The 19,817-nt window shown below is 40.4% G+C and overlaps 1 protein-coding gene across 1 annotated transcript in view; it reads left to right on the top strand.

The window, feature by feature from the left end:
• Positions 1–1,064: 1,064 nt before the first annotated feature.
• Positions 1,065–19,817, top strand: part of HACD2 (3-hydroxyacyl-CoA dehydratase 2) — an 86,942-nt gene continuing 68,189 nt past the window's right edge. The window contains exons 1-3 of the mRNA XM_052642817.1: positions 1,065–1,233; positions 4,186–4,303; positions 14,827–14,845. Of these exons, the coding sequence (XP_052498777.1) occupies positions 1,079–1,233; positions 4,186–4,303; positions 14,827–14,845 (292 nt within the window). The 5' untranslated portion in view covers positions 1,065–1,078. The remainder of the gene's footprint in view (positions 1,234–4,185; positions 4,304–14,826; positions 14,846–19,817) is intronic.

The following is a 19,817-nucleotide window of genomic DNA, read 5'->3' as shown; positions in this document are numbered from 1 at the left end:
TTTATTACACTGGCGGGCCCAAGGCAGCGTCTCCTCTTAGCATAAGGACCCCAACCAGTTTTTGTGAAAACCTTATATACCCTAAGTGTACAAGCCCAAACCCACCTCCCCAAATTCCCTGAAACTAGTCTGAACAAAGGAAGAGAAAGATACAATCAAAGTTAACCCATGATTCACATGCCTTAAGCCTAGGTAGTTAACAGTGGACAATTATCAATAGGCCTGAGGTCATACCCCAATAAGCAAAATGGAATTTATGATTCTATTTGGTTACACAGATAATTAGGGTATTCTTTTAGGCAATGGCCAGTCTAGGTATGAGCCCTGGGTTCTTCCACCCTGGGGGCCTGTTTTCTCAGTTGGTATGTCGTTTACATAGATACTGGGCATATAGCTCAAAGTCCACAGTCTGGCCCAAGATGGAGTCCTGTTTTCAAGTTGGAGCCAGCTCTGTTTGTTTCCTCCTTCACTAGTAACTTAAAAGGCAGGGAATAAACCTTCGGAGACTGAAATCTTCAACCTAACTACAAGTTAACATAAAGGGCAGTTCCCACAGGCCTCTGGGGATGATGGGAAACGAAATGTGCGTCAAATGACCTGACTCAAAACTGAAGGTTTACTCAGGGCTGCATTAGGGGGGAAGATGGGACCACTGGGAGAAGTCACGATGAGAAGAGAGAATGAAAGACATTTAATGCAGTATGGAGGCAGAAATTATAGGAAAGAGAATAACCACGGACGACGATGCATCTAGATGGTAGAAACAGTGAGCCTGCCCAGCAAGGCCGAAGACAATATTGACCTAATCAAGATGGCGCCGGAGGTTATTCTCTGGAGGGCAAAAGCGGCGGTGATTACTCCGTTCCAAGATGGCGGTGGCAACTGAGGCTCGCGGAGGGGCGGAAGGCGCCGGGAGCGTCTTTGCCCTCCTCCAAGATGGCGGCCGCCGTGGGCGTTGTCCCTGGCTCCGCCCCGCGGCCTCCGCTCCGCCTCTCCCGCGTCCTTCCCCCCACCCTCTCACAGTGCCCAGTTCGGGCTGTGGGGCTTGCGCGAGGAGAGTGGGTTCCCGGCACTTGACATGGCGGCAGCGGCGGCGACTGCAGCGTCGAAAGGGAATGGGGGCGGCGGGGGCCGTGCCGGGGCCGGCGAAGCCAGCAGCTCGCGGAAGAAAAAGGGCCCGGGGCCTCTGGCCACGGCATACCTGGTCATCTACAATGTGGTGATGACCGCGGGGTGAGGCTGGGGTTCGTGAAGGCGGGGGAGAGCCTGGCCGGGGAGGGGGCTCTGCGGCCGGAGGAGCGGCCCGGCTCGGCCCGCCACGCGCAGCGCAGTCCCGGCGGCGGGAGTCCGGGCCCCGGCACTTGGGCGCTAAGGGCAGCCGAGGCGGGATCCTCCTCCCCTGTGCCTGTTCGGGACTCTCGCCCGGGCCGGGGGCCGAGCAAGTTCCCAGGCACAGGGTGTGCTCGGAGCTGGAGTTTCGAGGCTCCGTGGGGGCTCGGGGAAGGCTGCCTAGGTGGTGGTTCGGAGGGCCTTGGGAGGACAGGTGGGCTGGCCACACGTCCAGGTCTGGGGGGCGGTGTGCCGGCGATCCTGCAGCGCGGAGAGCCCAGGCGGCAAGTCACGGATGCCGAGCTGTTCCCTCTAAAGGGAGTGGAGGGAGCTGTGGCTGCAGAGTGACCATTTGTTTCCGCGGCTGTTTTCAAAATCCACCATGAGCTTTAATTTGAAAGGTGGTGGAAGAGCGTTCAAAGTTTTTGCCCAGTGACATGAGCAGTTCTGTGCTTTAGGTGAATTTAGACTTTATAGGTCCATGGGGTCGCTGGAGTCGAACCCGACTGAGCGACTTCACTTTCACTTTTCACTTTCATGCATTGGAGAAGGAAATGGCAACCCACTCCAAGTGTTCTTGCTTGGAGAATCCCAGGGACGGGGGAGCCTGGTGGGCTGCCGTCTGTGGGGTCGCAAAGAGTCGGACACGACTGAAGCGACTAAGCAGCAGCAGCAGACTTTATAGGATGGGTTGGAGCGGGGAGGACTCTAGAGATGGAAGGCAGAGTTACTGGGAAGGAGGGGAATAGACCCTGGAAACAGGTTTTACCCCCTCTTGTTTGTTACTTCAGTCCATCCCTTGTCACAGTGAATTTTGAGTTCTAGTTATGACACGGACTAGCTGTGTGACCTTGGATAAATCATTTAATTTCTCTAGACATCCGTTTTTTCATCTGTAAAAACTAAAGAGTTGAGTTAGGGACTCTCCAAGTTTCTCCAATTCTTTGATCTCCTGATTTTTGATCACAGGATCAGACGAATATATAGATTTTTAAATTGTATTCATTTGTAAGAAAATTTTTTTCTTAACATTTTATTTGGAAAATTTTCAAACATACAGAAAAGTTGAAAGAACTGTATAATGAACATCTAGTTTGATATATTTTTAAACTAGATAATACAATGGCCAAATGCAAAATTGAAAATACATGCAAGGGCATACAGTGAGAATCTACCCTCCTATCTTCCCTTTCACACTACCCTCCCTAGAAGGCAGTTAATTTTGTGTGTCTTTAAGATACTGATACTAGCAAATTGTATAATTATAACCCCATCCCTTTTAAAAAATACTAATTCTAATCTATTAGCATTTCAGCACCTTGCTTTTTCACACACACACATGCACAGAACATATCTTGAGAAGATCATAGGGGCTTTATGACTATTGTTAGAGATAGTATTGAAACCTAGGCTCAGAGAAGTTGTGACTTGCTTATCTTGTTTGAAGTCACAGAACTTGTTAGTAGTAGTTTTGAGCCTAGAACTCATGTCTCTTGGCTCAAAGACTAATGAAAAAATATTGCATGCAAGCTTACTTTATCACATAAATGGTCACAGTGATTTTAAAAGAATATTCAGGAGTGTTATATGTGTGCTTATATATAAAAATTCTTGGCATCTTAGTAAGGGCATTGCACTGAAGATAGATTTTTAAGATACATTGGGGAAGGTGAAAAGAGTATTTTTAAACCATTAACATAGAGAATAGGGTGGAGGGTAAGAAATGGTATCTTAAACCACGAAGACAATTTGGGGGTGTGAGAGTAAAGTAAGCTTTTTTCTAGGCCACTAATCTGTAAAGAATCTACCTGCAATGCAGGAGACCCAGTTCGATTCCTGGGTCCAGAAGATCCTCTGAAGCAGAAAATGACTACCTGCTCCAGTATTCTTGCCTGGAGCATCCCGTGGACAGAGGAGCCTGTCAGGCTGCAGTCCATGGAATCGCGAGTCGGACACGATTTAGTAACTAAGCCACCACCACCAATGCTAAAGTAGTAACACCATTAAGGAATTAATTTCTTTTTTTTTTTTTTTACAAACTCTTGTTTGATGTATTTGCGTGATAGTTTCTAGAAATATCAGACCACATTCCCTATTGCCTAGTTAAAATTGTACACATAAATAAATCTGTTAGCACCTTCAAGGAGACATACTTTAATAAAAGTATACAACATTTCAGTATGGAACTTAACAAATAAAAAGCTACAAGATCTGAGAAATTTATTTTGGAGGAGAGTAGAACAAAAATGTGTTCAGAGCCATATGCCTAAATGCTTCCCTTTTGCATTTTGTATTGATCTGACTTTCTTTACTGAATTGATTTTGGGACTCTCAGCTTAAAAGCCTTTTATTCTAAAAAAAAAAGAAAGCTATTTATTCATGTCATTTGCAGTCTTTTAAAAGAACAGCTTTTAAGGTACCAGTAAGATACTTACATAAATAGTTTAAAACATCTTATCTTCACCCTGTTATTATTACAGACCCTTTAACTGCACAGGGCATTAAATTTTCCTGTAATAGTTTCTTTTGCCTTGTACTTTCTGGCACCTAGTATAGCTGCTCAAGGACCAATTTAGCTTATTCCCTTCCTTTTGGCCTTGTTCTCAATAGGCAAGGTTGCCAAAAAGCCGAGCTCCAGATGGGTGAGGTGCCACTGTGCTTTTACAAAAAAGCACTCTTGTTAGGATGTTGCTGATGGTGCAGCATTTCTGTGCATTACATACAGCTTGGCATTTGAGGGTGATCATAAATCCAGGACAGATTCTTGAGGTCACCTTTGGCAGTATCTGTCGTTGCCATGTCTTTCTATTATAATCCTACTTAACCTTTTTTTTTTCTGATTGCTCTTTTTCTTAGGTGGCTCGTTATAGCAGTTGGTCTGGTCAGAGCATACCTGGCTAAGGGTAGCTATCATAGCCTTTATTATTCCATTGAAAAGCCTTTGAAATTCTTCCAAACTGGAGCCTTATTGGAGGTGGGTCCTGTGATTTGTTGTTGTTGATTTCTGTTGTAAAATTAAAACAAGCTACTAAATTATATTGAAGTAGCCATGTTTCTGTTGGATTTGCTTTAAATGTTAAAAACTTGCCTCATAGTATGCTATGTATAATGTTGATGTCTGGTTTATCTCTTTGACCAGGTCAAGTAGATCTCATTTAACTTGCATTACTTGGAATGTGTTTTACATTCAACTTTTATTGGAAATCAAATTAAACAAACTTATATTAGGATTTAAAAAGTTCCAGGAACATTCTAGGGAACTGCTAGCAAACTCGGATACTCTTGGGGCCTGGCATATAATGGGCACAGTGAAGTTGGTAAGTGTAGGATGTCAGGAGGGACAGATATAAGAAACAGTAGAGACTGTCTAGAAGCCTCCAAATTTTTTTTTAAAGAATAGTTTATTAATTTCCCTGTATTAAGGATAATGTATATATCCATTCCTGTCTTCTGGGTTAAGTATGTTAGGATTTTTGCGTGGCAAGTGACAGAAGCCCAATTCAAATTATTTTAAGCAAAAGGAAATTTATTGGCTTCCATGGTTGGTAAAGATATAGGGTTAGCTTACAAAATCAAAGGAACCAGCTCAGGAATGAGGAATGAGAACCAAGGATTTGATGTTGCAGACTCTCCTTCCGTCTCTCATCTCTGCTGCTCTGTTTCTCTTTGAATATTGGTCTTAGGCTCTCCTACTGCAGATTGCCTTCTCCACATGGTGTGAGAGAGCTTATTTTTCTTAGCGTCAGGGAAGGATTCTGGTTGGCCTTACTTAGAACAATCACTCTTGCCAGTGATGTGAGATACTTGATTAGTCAGATCTGGGGCACATTCTTCTGGCCAAGAAACTGTAGACTTTGTTAATGGAAAAAGGGAGATGAGATGGCTTTGGGCACACACAATAGCTGCCGTAGTTCATTATAGTGAAAATTTTTTAGGGTGCAGAGCAGATCTGGTATTCAGTTTCATTTTACGTAGCCTCTAGGCCAAGCCCGTCATGATGTTTGGAAGACTATTTAAGAAAAGACCATTTATCTCTATGAAATAAAATGTGTTGTTCCTTCCACCTCTCCCCTAGTTTTTGAAAGCAGAAAAAGCAGAGAGATTTCGATACTGTCCTTCTTACGCATTTAAGGTAGATAGTGTAATGTAAAGAGCCTGTAGCCGGAGCTTGAGTGCCATATTCTAAGCATGCTAGTTTTACTAACTTACTTTGGGAATTTGGGGGTGTCATTTACCTCTTGTCTACCTCTTTTTCTCATTTGTAGAATAATTAGGTGGAAGTAGTTTAGGCCATATTTTAAACTTGGAGGCTGACGTTTTTTTGGAAAGAGGCAGTAGTAAATAAGTACCTGTCTCCTGGACCTTTGGCCCACACAGTTCTCTAAAGCTACAGAGAAGCAAATTTGGAATCAAGACCATTAGAAACTGCCTCAGTGCTTGACACAGTAAGAAGTGGTCCCGCATTGGAATAATGTAATAATTTAAAGGGGAGTCTGTCTCTGTAAGACTTGGTAATATTAGAGGTATAATTTTTAAATTTTAAGATTATCTTAGGGAAGGTAGTGACCTCAAATAGTGTGATACAAAAATCCACTTAGGAACCAAATCTTAGCCTGGGAGGGATTAGCCCATTTATCCTTATAGAATTTTTAATAGGGATTTAAGAAAATACTTTGGAGTTTTGGTTTTATCTCTATTATCCCCAGTAAAAACCAATTTGGTGACAAATCCTGGATTTGATTCTGGAAAAAGTACTCTGCAAAATGAATGAAGACTCCCTGGAATGTGCAGTATATTAGCTTTGTAGATGGCAGTGGTGGGAAGGGACCCCTCAACTAGGGAGAAAAGATCAGGCTTGCTAGAACAGCGTTTCCTGAGCTGTCCATTAAGGAATGTTTTCTCGCCTACCCAACCTAGATGGTATGATAATTACATGTGCTTAGTATTGTTTAATTACAGATAAGTTGTCCTTTTGTGAATTATTAGTGCTTGATAATAAACCCTGTTAAAGGAGGGAAAAATGAGTCCAGGGAGGTCAGCCACTCACTTGTACCTCTGTAAGAATATTCTGAATAATAATCTATATGATTATTCCTTAGTAGGTTCTATGAGAGTTTGAAATAGACTCTACTTTTCTCAAGAAACTTCAAATCTTCTCAGGAAAATATAACACTTTGCTTTTTAAAAAATTTAAAAACATTTACTAATCATGTATAAATGGACATGTAGTAATGTCCATTTAATTTCTGAGGAAATTAAATGAAGTTTTGCAAAATATGTACAAGATATATTGAGTTTGTGAAACAATAATATAGCTTTTTAATAAAATAGAAATCCTAATTTTTTTCCCACATACTCATACAAGAATGTCTTGAGTAATTTTTATAGATAGTTTTCCAAAATATTCCACAGGTGATAGTTAAATAAGTATGTGCTTGAGTCACTGTAATGGGTACCATGGAGACTGAACCCTTACTGATAAAGATATTAAAATTTTATTGAGTAGATGATTATGTTAGGACCATTGGCTAGAGATTATAGAAACCTCCTTGACTGACTTCATCTGTAAGGGGACTTTGTTATAAATGTATAGTATGTCCCATGGAACCCAATGGTGGGGCTGCACCTGGGACCTAGGAATGGCCTGGAATCAGGGACTGGAGCACCATTGGGAACCCAGGAGTTCTTGCGGTATCTCATTACCGTGCTCTCTCTCTTTCTCTGATTCTTCTCTTCCTGCAGACTGATTTGTTTGTTTGTTTGTTTGGTTGGTTGGTTTCTTAGTCTACGTGGCAGACCATGGTAACAGAAAACTCCTGAGATTGTAGTTTCTGCAATCAAGAGAGCAGCTAATTAAAAGCAATCTTATTTCCATTTCCATAGTCCTAGTGAAGAGCCTAATTGTCCAGCTTAAATTAGGTACTTATTTCTGGTCCAGTCACCTATAGACAAGAGCAGGGTCACATTAACCGTATAGAAGTTGGAGGGAAGGGACAATCTCTAGAAAAGTGGTTTTAGGCAGCAAGCCCAAGAAAGTACGTACCAAAGTCATGAGACACAGTACAGTGAAGATACTAAGATATGAGATGATTTATAAATCGATAGAAAGTAAAATGCTGATAACTTTGTGGGCCAAGAGGTCAGTGTGTGAATAAATACATTGTGTCTTGAGTTAAATGTGGAGTAATCCTGGGAGTTAATTAACATAGGTAACAAAAGTATATTTTTTTAATGCCATTCATAGATAAATAAAAAATGGTTTCTCCATACCATAAATGAATGAATTACTGGTACTTGTTACAACATAGATGAATCTTGAAAACATGCTTTGTGAAAGAAGCTAGAAACAAAAAGCTATGTGTTTGGTTCCATTTATATGAAAGATCCAGAATAAGCAAATTCAGAGAGACAAAAAGTGGATTAATGGTTGCCAAGGGCTGTGACTGCTTATGGGTACAGGATTTCTTTTTAAGGTGATGAAATTGTTTTTGAATTAAATGGTGGTATGGTTGTACAAGCTTAGAAACATAACTGAAAATCACTGAATAGTATACTTTAAGTGAATTTTGTGATATGTGAATTATATCTCAGTTTTTTAAAATACCATTCATCTATAATGACCTATGGATAAGTTTTCTTTTTACTTTATTCTTTTCTGAGTTGTCCATGATAGTCCTGGATAAGGAAGGATTCTATCTTTCCTGTTGAGAATTGGGTTAAAGATTAGAAATTAGTAGATTGATCCTACATTATGGCACTTTAAACTTATTTCTAACAGAATTTGGATTTCTAAATATATTTAGTTAATGTCAGACTGTAATTACCACAAAGACACTTTCAGGTACTTGTAATTGGATGTGCCTCTGTGATTAACAGTGAGGATTTCAATAAGTTAAGGACTGCTCTGCAGAGACATTTATTGTTTTTGCTAAATAAACCATCTTCAGCACATGTCCATCACTACATACATCATTTACCAGCCACTGTCCATCTTCAACTGTCTAATGGACCACAGGCACCCCTTTTCCTTCTTATTGTCTTCCAGATCCCTCTAATGCTTGGAACCGTCTTATCTACCAAAAAAAAGAAAGAAAGAAAGGAAAAAGTTTCATTTGTTGTCTTTTCTCTTGAGTTGATTTAGGGTTGGGTCTGAAATGGCCAAACTGGTTGGTTCTGGGGAAGGAAAGAAGACAGGTCTTGTTATTTCTAAGTCCCATGTCTGTATTCTGCTCTGCCTCTTATACCTCACCTCACGACTCTTCCTCAGACCCTTTGATGGAACAGGAGACTGATTTGGATATTTCTCTAAAATGCAGAAAAATTTTAAGTAGTATCCTTGTAGTATCCTTAGGAAGAGGGCTCCGATCTTGTCTCCCTGCTGCGTTTTTGTCTTTTTACCTCAACTACTGAGTGATTTTTTTTCCCCCGCAGAAATATTAGGTGATTGGGTTCTGTGATGTTACTAATACAGTCATACATTTTAGGCATACTATCTGTTAAGTTTGCTTTTCTGAACTGATCTGGGGACATAACCATCACCTATAGTGTTTTTCTTCTTTGTGGAAACATGCTGATTTCTCAATAATGATTTTTAAAAGGAACTTCTGAAACACAACCTATTTGCACATTTTAGACTGCCTTTTTGCTGAGCCCTTGTTTTGAGAAACCAGGCCTCCGAGTCTTGTGAAGAGCAAGCAGAACAAGTCATAGTGGAGCTACCTGACACAAACAGGAATGACGAGAAGCCAGACAAACCAGCTTCAGAAACTGAAAACCAGAGGGGAGCAGAACTTGGGTATAGTTAGTAAGTGTCACAACATCGGAAGGGAAGAGGGAGACTGTGGGAAACAGGAGTCCACCCACACAGGCCTCACTGCTTAACAACTCAAGCAAATAGGAGCAAATTGATATGGTATTCAGAGAAGACAGGTAATGGCTGTGAAAAAGAGCATGCTGATTTTTTTTTTTTTAATAAAGAGAACTGAGAATATCAATGGTTGCAGTTCAGGACAGGAAGGAGGGTGCAGTGCAGAAAAGTATGTAATATGTACTAAAGATTCAAGAAAGGCAGGAGTTCCTGGTTATGGTCTCAGATAAAACAGATTACAGAGCAGAGACCTCTGGTGGACTAGCTAATGTGTGAATGATTATCAGTACCACAGAAAAAGCATACAGGAAAGTAGTGGAATTTAACAGACGAATAGTGTAGTAGAACCAAGATATCTAGAAAAGAGATTGAGAGTATCAAACCTGTCAAGATATGTGGCTACCAGAAGTAGAAAAGGTTGGAAAGTATAATTCAAAAATAATCAGGAAAAATTCTAGAAAATTATTTGGAAGTGAAATCTCCTCTCAATGTGGTTATTGAGAGTGTATGGAGTTACACATAGGAGCTGTTTTTCAAGGAAAAAACTCTTCCCTTCCTGAGTACCTGCTTGTTAAATTTTTAAACTTAAAATGAATATAAGTGATAGCTAACAGAAAAGAGAAAATCTTCAGATGTAATAGTAAAACAACTTGGAACCTTAGACTTTGAAAAATAAAAGGATTCATATGAAGTCAGGAGAATGCATTAGGTCTCTGAATAAGAGACCATGCAGTTTCCTACAGATGGAGACATTTTGAACACACTTACCAAAATAATATAACTTTGAAAGAATCCCGTCAAAGGGTTTCTAACTGATGTATGAATAAATAAAATTAATTCTTTAGACTGGCATTGTCCAGAAGAACTTTTGCAATGATAATACTTCAAATCTGTGCTATCTGTCTGATACACTAGCCACTGTTGAGTCCATGGGGTAGGTGAGACTGAGAAAATGACTTTTTAGTTTTATTTCCTTTTAATTTAAACTGAAATAAGCTCTAGTGACTACTGCATTGGCAGCATAGCTTTAGACTGTGGTACAGATTGCAAGTCTTCCCTGTAGCTCAAATGGTAAAGAATCTGCCTGCAACTCAGAAGACCTGAGTTCAACCCCTGGGTCAGGAAGATTCTCTGGAGAAGGGAATGGCAGTCCACTCCAGTATTCTTGCCTGGAGAATCCCATGGACAGAGGAGCCTGGTGGCTACAGTCCGTGGGATCGCAAAGAGTCGGACACAATTGAGCAACTAACAGTGCTGCTACAGCAATAAGGGTGGAATGACCCAAGCCTTCATTCCCAAGGAGTCCGAGTCCTTAGTCATTCTGAAGTTTTTCATTAACCTTTCCTATTGGAAATGCTAACAGGTGCCTCATATCTGGCTTCTGTACATAGTCCACTTTGTCTCCATTCCCTATGGCAACGTGATCTCAATCAGGATCAACCATTCCATCCATCAGTAAACCCTGTTTTTTGCCTGTTGGTTCAGTAGCGTAAATAAGGAGCCCAAAATGGCCAGGGGGCAGTCTAATCTTCCAGTTCAGTAGAACCATTGTTGTGTCACCTGGTGCAGCCAATAACCTTGTGGAGACTAAGATCTTTTAAACCAGTAGAGCTCAGCATTGCCGGAATGGGAAGCAAAAATTCTTCAGGTGAGTGAACAGGTGTAATAGTGAGAGTAGCCACTCCTGCTTCCTCCTCTCGATTCTTAGAACTTTGTAATCTGGTTGTGAGGAATACAGCACCTGTGATTCAAAGTGTAGACAGCATCCTGAAAGGCAGAACCCCATTCTTTGAAGGTAAGGCCCCCCCAATTGGCATTATAACTTAGTCTTCAGTAAACCATTCTTCCTTTCAGCTAAGCCAGGCATTTCTGGGTGATGAGGTGTGTGGTAAGATCAGATGATTCAGTGGGCCTGAGCCCAGTGTTGTATGGATTTCTTTTGCTGTGTAGTGTGTTCTTTGATGAGACACAATACTGTTAGAATGCCATGATGGTGGATAAGGCACTCTGAAGTTATAGATGGTAAGGCTGGCAAAGCCACTGTGGTCAAAGAAGGCAAACCATATCTAGAATATGTGTTTATTCCAATAAGTACAAATATCTGCTCCCTCCTTGATGGACAAAGTCCAATGTAATCAGCCTACCATCAGAGTGTATGCTATCCCCCTGGGAAATGGTATTTTATAGGGCATTTAATGTTGATCTCTGCTGTTAGTAGATTAGGCAGTCAGCAGTAGGGTTAACGAGGTCTGCCTTGCTAAGAGGAAGTTCATGTTGCTGAGCCCGTGCATAGCCTCCCTTCTTGCTGCCATGGCCAATTTGTTCATGAGTCTATTGAGGAAACACTAGGGTGGCTGGGAAAAGAGGCTAATTGGTATTAATAGTGCATATCATTTTTTTCACTCTTATTAAGAGCCTCCTTTACAGTGGATGCAGTTTGGTGAGCATTCATGTGAGATGGGGTTCCCTAATAGCTCAGTTGGTAAAGAATCCACCTGCAGTGCAGGAGACCCCAGTTCGATTCCTGGGTCAGGAAGATCCGCTGGAGAAGGGATAGGCTACCCATTCCAGTATTCTTGGGCTTCCCTTGTGGCTCAGCTGGTAAAGAATCCGCCTGTAATGCAGGAAACCTGGGTTCTATCCCTGGGTTGTAAAGATTCCCTGGAGAAGGGAAAGGCTACCCACTCCAGTGTTCTGGCCTAGAGAATTCCATGGACTAAACAGGAATATATTGACTATCTTGTTCCTTGAATATTTTTGACTTCCTCTTCTACCACCAGCCGGAGAAAACTGCTTTTAAAAGACTGGCCTGGTTGGATCAGGCCTATCCATATAATCTCTATACCGTAAAGTCCATTGACTTCAGACTTTTAACTACATTTGCAAAATTCCTACCCTGTGGTACCTTGTTTAGTGTTTGATTGGATAACTTAGGAACAAGAATCTTAAGGGATTCATCTTTATTATTCTGCCTACGACAGTTGGAATGAAGAGGGAACTTAAATGAAATAAAGATATCTCAAAATTGAGTAATTTGTTCGTTCTGCACATTCTGTTCGGTAAGCATTATAGCATTTTCAGCTGGCATAGTTAGTTGAAAAGGATTTCAGTGCAATAGTGTTATAACTGCAAAAGCAATGAAACTGATTGAAAATACGAAACAGACTTGAGATTCCTGTTCAGACTTTAGGTTAATGGCAACACATGTAATGTAGGAATCTCATTCAATTTCTTTAATATAACTACTTTAATAGTATTTTATATTGCCTTTGTTTGAATTACTTTCATCCTAAAAGTATTCCCAGTCTATTATACAACCACATTATCACATCATCTCAGTATTTTTATTAGGTTTTTTTTTTTTTTTTTTTGGTCTAATCCATATTCTTTTCCTTGTCTTACCATTCAGAGTATATCGTCTCCAAGTTGTTTTTACATACTAGGCACAGGTTGTATGTCTCAATGGGATTTCAAGTGAGAAGGATAAATTTTTGATGATACTTTCTTACTGCCCTATCCTGGGACATTATCTAGGGGATTATTTTGACATCACACAAATAAAGAAGACCTAGCTTGATTTGTGATAATGTTTATACTTCCTCATTTCCTCTACTTTGTTATTTATTTGCTGTCCTTATTCTAACTTCAGTTAAGATTCTTTCCCTATGTTCATAATTGTTTTAATACTGTTTCTATTCTAGTGCTGGCCTGTGCCTCTGCTCTGTTATTTTCCTATTCTTGCCCAAAGTGCTTTCTGATACTCTTATTTTTAAATCCAAATGTATTCATCATAAGTTGATACCTGTATCTGAGTGCTTCATTATGTCATTGTGTCCCCAAGCATTTATATGTAGAAATACATGTTTTTTTAAATAAACAACTTTCTTCTTATTCCTAATTTACATCTCAGTTAGGATGTTGTTAATTTTCATTTTTTATAGGTAAGTTATACCATCTCTGAATTATATAGTAAAGGAGGCAGTATAAAATACGTGATTAAAAGGGAGAGGTTAGGTCTCATATGACTAAGATCTGTTCTATCACACAGAGAAGATATGATTGGCCTTAAGTGTTATATGTCCTTTTCTGCAGTGTCCCTGAATCAGCAGCCTGGATGTCTTGCCACATACATGAAAAGAGTAGGTTTTCTGTCTAGTCACTATCATCTGTCTTGTCTCAAAGGATGCTCGTTGGTCATCTTTGATTCCATTTCATTTTAATCAGCACGTAGCTTAGTTTTCCTTGATCTTGCAATAGGAGGTTCAGCTTATCTTGTGATATTCACCCTTTTGAGATTCTTTAGTAGTGTTTTCTTTTGAAAAATGTAAGATTTGAAGTCTAGTAATTCTTTTGTTCTCTTATCAGTTACCAACAAATTTGTGCAGCTTGATTTCTTTTTTTTTAATCCAAGCCACCCTCTGCCCCACTCTCTTCAAAAAAGACTTAGCAGAATAGTCGACTTAAATACCAAGTCTTACTAGGCATGTTGTAGATGAAGCTAAGTCTTGTCAAGTTATAGTTTTTTCAGCTATAACTAATGTACAGTGAAATGATAGAAAATGCAGTACACTAGAAATAAAATCTAGGCTCTTGATCCTGGATATCACTTTCTACCTCGTTTAAGTTGGACAGCTTTTCTAAGTTTTTGTTTTTTCATCTGGAAATAGAGGTATGTGTCCTGCCCATCTGCCAGGGTTATTATAGCTCCAGACAACACAATGACAGCTACAGCAATGTAAATTCTAAAATGCACTGCAATAGTTGTTAGTCTTATCGCCCAGAGAAACTTTGGTCGTTAACTCAATCTTGTGGATGGCTTCAAATTACATTAGTACTAGCACCCAGGTTAAGGTGCTAGATACAGGATGAATTAGAAGGGGATTGGAAAAACCTGATTGGCTGGTTAGATGGCCATTGAGGTAGAGAGGAGATAGCAGTCTCGTCTATGCACTGGAAATAAAAAACTGGGGAAGATGTGCCAGAAGCATTAGCAGGACTCGGAAACTTGCTTGATTTGAGGGTGAGGGAAAGGAAAGAGCAGTTGAATTGAGGGTGGGAGGTTGGTGGTCAAGAGGCAGGTAGGTATGAAAGAAAAAGAGGGTGAGCTACCTGTTGAAGCATGCCAATCTAGCTTTAGATGTCCAAAGGAATGTGGGGCTGGAGTTGGAAGAAATCTGAGGTTAGAGATTAGATGGGACACAAGGGTGGAGCTTTGTAGAATGAATGTCTGCGCTGAAGGGCCTGCCAGGCAAGGATGGTGTCTTCTGATCCTGTGTTCCACAGTCTGTGACAGTTCTGTACAGTGTGGCTCAGGGGACTTGCAACCACCGCTCTTACTAGTATATGTCTTACAGAAGAAGTCATTGACATCTGCTAAGCTATAGGGTGAAATGTACTCCCTAGCAAATCCTCCACAGATAAAGTAAAAATGAACAAAAAACTGAATAAGAATTCGCATTTTGTTAAATACCCTGTAGTGAAGTTTAAAAATGGAATGTTCATTTTTAAAATTCAATACTGCTGGCAGACACTGCTCTATTCTGAGTGAAGGCTAATTTGTATGAAATAAAGCTATTAATATAATATTATTGATCTTTACTAATTCTCTTTCCCCCCTTTTTTCTCTCCAGATTTTACATTGTGCAATAGGTAAGTATAGAATCCCCCCACCTGCTACTTACATACTGTGAATTCTTTTTTTTTAAGTCATAAATGATAGATTGATTAGATTCTTACTGAACATTAAAAAAACTAAACTTGAATCATTATTCATAGAATTGCTTAGGCTCTTGGCTTCCAAAATCATAGGTACTATTTAGATGTTCATTGGACACTTTATTAAATACCATGCCTATTTTTCTGTGTAATTTTAAACAGGTTTCTCCTGCCTTCTGAATAAAGGATAAATAGGGAAACACTAACATATTTATAACCATGTGACTTGGAGTGCTAGATTTTGTTGAAAGCCTTCTCTGATTAGTTAAATGTTATATTCTCTTCCTTATCTTTTAAAATGGAGTACTGTGTATATTGCTTGCCTCATAGATGAATATTTAATGTATGTGAGAGGGACTGGAAAGTACAAAGGGTTATACAAATGTGAAGGATTTTTTACTAAAAGCAGATGCAGTGTTTCCTTTTGGGAGAATGGGGAGGGTTATCAAATTCTGCTGTAGAACTGAGGCAAAGCTTCTAGTCTCGGGTGGCTAGACTCCTCTCAGCAGAAATCAATTTTGGAAAGTTGTTAGACCCTGCAGAGTAAGCCCATGGTGGTTGCTGTCTGTATATTTGGATTTCTTACTCCAAGGGAGGATTTGAAGTTGATAACTCATTGAGAAGCAGCAAAGGTCTGAAAACTCCAAAACTGTGCACTCAAACCATTATGGCCCTGATCAACATAATTGATAAATGAAATGGGTACTTATTATTTTTGGGGCTCTGGGGAATTCAGAAATGAGGAGACTTACAGCTCAGGTGGAGACCGAGCAAGCTCTCCACCATGGGCTGTAAAGGGATCACTGATACCTGGACTCCATTACTTTTAAAGAAGACAAATATCTTCTTTATAAAGAATTGCACCTCAGTTATTTTCTCACTAGAAGGAGGTCTGCAATCAGGAATTTCTAAAATGATTTGCAGAATTTTGTATGAATGTATCTATGTTTATTTGAGAAGGTAGGTAGCATTCATAGATTTCATAGATTCTCAGAGTGAGTATATGATTCAGAAGGTTAAGAAAGGCTGCTTTAGCACCTTTAAGCAAGAGATTTGAAAGGAGCTTGGAGACTCATTTTCAGATGGTCTGAGCTTTACCAGAGAGGTTAAGGGACCTGGACCAGGTCACATGGTCCGTAAATGGTACAGCCTCACTTGGGACCTGGCCAGTCTGAGCCAGAGCCAGAGCCCACTTGCCTGACTTTATTTTATGGTGATTGGGTTTCAGCTAGTGTATAGTCTTTGGTACGTTCCCTTTTTAGTCCTTTATCTATAGTTTTGAGATGAAAAATGTGTCCCTTCTTAAATACTTAAATTTGCGGATTGGGGAATATATTCAGCCAGACAGAGTTCTGGAACCACTTCAGGCCTCTCCACATGACTCAGCCCTGTGCCCCCTGGTTCCTCCACTCTCTTAACCTTCAGCTGCCTCTGTGTAAAGCTCTTAGATGTGTATTTTTCATGTTTTAGTATTTTAATTATTATTTAACTGTATTTTAATACCCAAATCTCTTGCATCTCTCTTATAATATATTCTCAGGCCTCTTTATAAAATTTCTACTCCTAGAAATAAGATTTTGGGCAAGTATATTTATTCATTCTCACCAGGAACTTGACTGAGTGCCTCCCAGATGGGGCAAGACACTGATGGGCAGTGGGAGCAGAGAGGTAAATAGGCAGAGACTTAGGCTCAGGAGGCCCACAGTCAGATGGCCACCCCTCGGAGCTTCTCTAATGGGATGCGCTCTGAGGACTAGCATCTATGTCCCACTCTGCTCTGACGGTTCACTGACCAGTGTCCCTAGGTCTTCGTGTGGTGCCTGACACACAGAAGATACTTTAAAATTCCTTCTTATTTTCTCAACAACCTTGTTCTCAGTGAGTCTGTCTCTTGCATCATCACCCTTTGTCATCTGCCTTTTCCATCTCAGCTCACAAGAACGCTCCATCCTGAAAACGACTGTTAACCTAACCTTTGACCCTTCCTTCCCCGCTTGTTGCTGTGTAATTCCTCTGCATCCCTTTGACCAGGCTCATCAATGCTGCAGCCTCTCCCTTACCCACACTCCCGTAGCCAGGTGGTCATCAGGTTTGCTCAGTTCTGTTCCCTAGATAGTTCTCAGAGTCTCCTGTTTCTTGCAGTCCTGTTCAGGATCTGAGTATGTCTTATTTGGACTCCCATATGGATTTCCCTGAACTCGTAGGCTTACGATATTAATGTTAGTAATAATAACTGCGAGCATATAATCAGAGTGCTTACTATGTCCCAGTACTTTACATTTATTATTTGTTTACTTCCCAATTTACAGTTGACAAGACTGAGGCGTTGCAAGGTTTTATATCTCTCCAGGTTTCGTGTAGCTAATAAGCCCAAGAGCTAGAAGTTGAACCTATGGCTGTGTGGCTTCAAGTCTGCTTCCATCTCTCAAGGGATTTAGTTAAAAGATAATTCTGAGCATGTTGCTTGTGTGCCTAAAACTCTTCACAGGTTTAAACTTCTTCATGATTTGGACCCTGCCGTCCTCCCTAACCTTACCTGTGTCCCTGCCTCCCACCCCATGCTTTAGCAAGCCTGACCTCATGGTACCCCACCCACCCATCCCGCCCATAAGCCATGCTACTGTGCTATTTCTTACCTCTGGTCTGTGCCCAGGCTTTGTGCTCTGCCTGGAGTGGTAGCCCACCCTCTGCAGCAGGCAACTTCTCCTAGTAAACTCTCCTGCCACCCACTGGCTAGATTGTATACCAGTCCTCACTTTCCTCTAATACCCTGCAACTCTTTTATTGCACTTTCCACAATGTATTATGGTCTGTCACTGTACCTGTATCTCTCCCCAACATCACGGAATGTTTCTGAGAATGAGAACTCTTTCCTGTTTTCTGTATCTTAGCACATAACAGTTTATGGCTCCTAATGGGAGCTCGGTGAACTGAAGAGTACTCGGTGATCATAATCCTACTAAATTCTGGTGACATTTTCCAAAACTTGTTTCAAAATGCTTTCAGTTCCTTAAAATTCAATAAGAATAATCATAAATAGGCTGTTTTTAGCATTGGCCTAAAGGCAATCCTTTTTTTTTTTTTTTTTACTCATGATTTGAGTTTACTTTTGGAATGATGGTTTATTTTCCTGTGTCTTTCTGCAACTTCACTGTACCAGCTTGGTCTTTTAGAAACTTGTTTTAGAGCCTTGAGATGTCTTGAGTTTGCATATTGTTGATAAGAAATCTAGACCTTAGTCAGACCTGGGTTAGTTACTAGCTGTGACTTTCAAGATGTCACAGCTTCTGTGTGTCTTCGTTTCTTCATCAATAAAAGGAGGATAATAATACCTACCTCTGAGGTTATTGTGAAAATGAAATAGGACATGCATGTAAGACATGCATGAGAGAATGGTAGCTATTAGCAATACTAATGTCATAGAATATTAAAAGTTTTATTCTGTCCCTAATGTAATGTTCCATACTTAGATTAATATAACTTTTCCATATTCTAACTTTTCCTCAATTGCAGTTTCTGTGTAAGTGAGGACTTCAGGGCCTCCTATTCTTAGTATGGGTTGGAGTTGCTTATTCATAGTTTTGACATTGAAACATAAACTAAAATTCCACATGGGGGATTCATTTCTGTGAGAAAGTCAAGCCTCTGTCTTTCCAAATGGGTTTCTATGTCCCAGCTTCTGATAGTGCAGGAACAAGACTTCTTTTGGTGAGGAGCAAATGATAGCCCATTTGAACACATGTTGAGGACATATTTTTTTAAATTAAGGTATAATTGACATATAACATTGTGCTGGTTGCAGGTATACAACATAATGATTTTATATATGTATATATTGTGGAATGATCACCACGGTAAGTTTAGTTAACGTCCATCACCTCATATATCTACAGTATTTTTCTTGTAATAAAGACTTTTAAGGTCTGCTCTCTTTGCAACTTTCAGGTATGTGATAGAGTGTTACTGACTGTAGTGGCCATGCTACGCGTCACGCCCCCAGGACTTACTTATGTTATAACTCGAAGTGTGTGCCTTTTGCCCAGCTCCATTCATTCCCCCGTCCCAGGCCCTGCCTTTGGCAACTGCCAGTCTGTTCTCTGCATCTCTGAGTTTGGGTTTTTTCCCCTAGATTTCACATACAAGTGAGATCATCCAGTGTCTTTTTCTGGGATAGTATTTCTTACATGCTGTGGTTGCAGCCCGCAGCTCAAGATTTGTAGTGCTTTTATTCATGCAGTGTTTCCTTTCTGGAAATGAGGATTTTCAACCCAGTTGGCACACATCTTTTACAAGGCTGCAAAGAAGAGTTGTGGTTTTCTTAATCATGTGGTACAGTTTGTATTGAAAGAAGTTACCTGCTTTTCTGTGCTTTGCTCTGATTAGATTGTGGAAGAGGCATGTTGGATATGAGTGGTTCTCAGCTGACTCCAGAGTATGGTTACCTTACTTTGTTGGGATAGAAATTAGAGGTAGAGGAATAGGAACTGGTGACACTGGTAAGATGTGACATTGTGCGTTTGGTGAATCTTTGTGTTGAAATTTGTTGTTCAGTCGCTCAGTCATGTCTGACTCTTTGCAACCCCATGGACTGTAGCACATGAGGCTTCCCTGTCCACCATCTCCCAGAGTTTGTTCAAATTCATGTCCATTGAGTCAGTGATGCATCCAACCATCTCATCCTCTTTTGTCCCCTTCTCCTCTTGCCTTCAATCTTCCCCAGTATCAGAGTCTTTTCTGATAAGTGTTGAAACTTTTACTGTCAGGATAAATAAATTTAGAACTTCTTGATTGAAAACTGTAGAACAGGAGCTCAGTCATAGCCCAGAGGGTATTGTGTCTGAAGTTGAGTATTAGTACTCTAATATCATCAACAGACAAGGACAGAAGCCCTTACTTAGATAGGGCA

This window comes from Budorcas taxicolor, chromosome 1, assembly GCF_023091745.1.
Source record: "Budorcas taxicolor isolate Tak-1 chromosome 1, Takin1.1, whole genome shotgun sequence".
In the NCBI taxonomy this organism is placed as follows: Eukaryota; Metazoa; Chordata; class Mammalia; order Artiodactyla; family Bovidae; genus Budorcas; species Budorcas taxicolor.
This window is presented reverse-complemented; position numbering and strand designations above follow the sequence as displayed.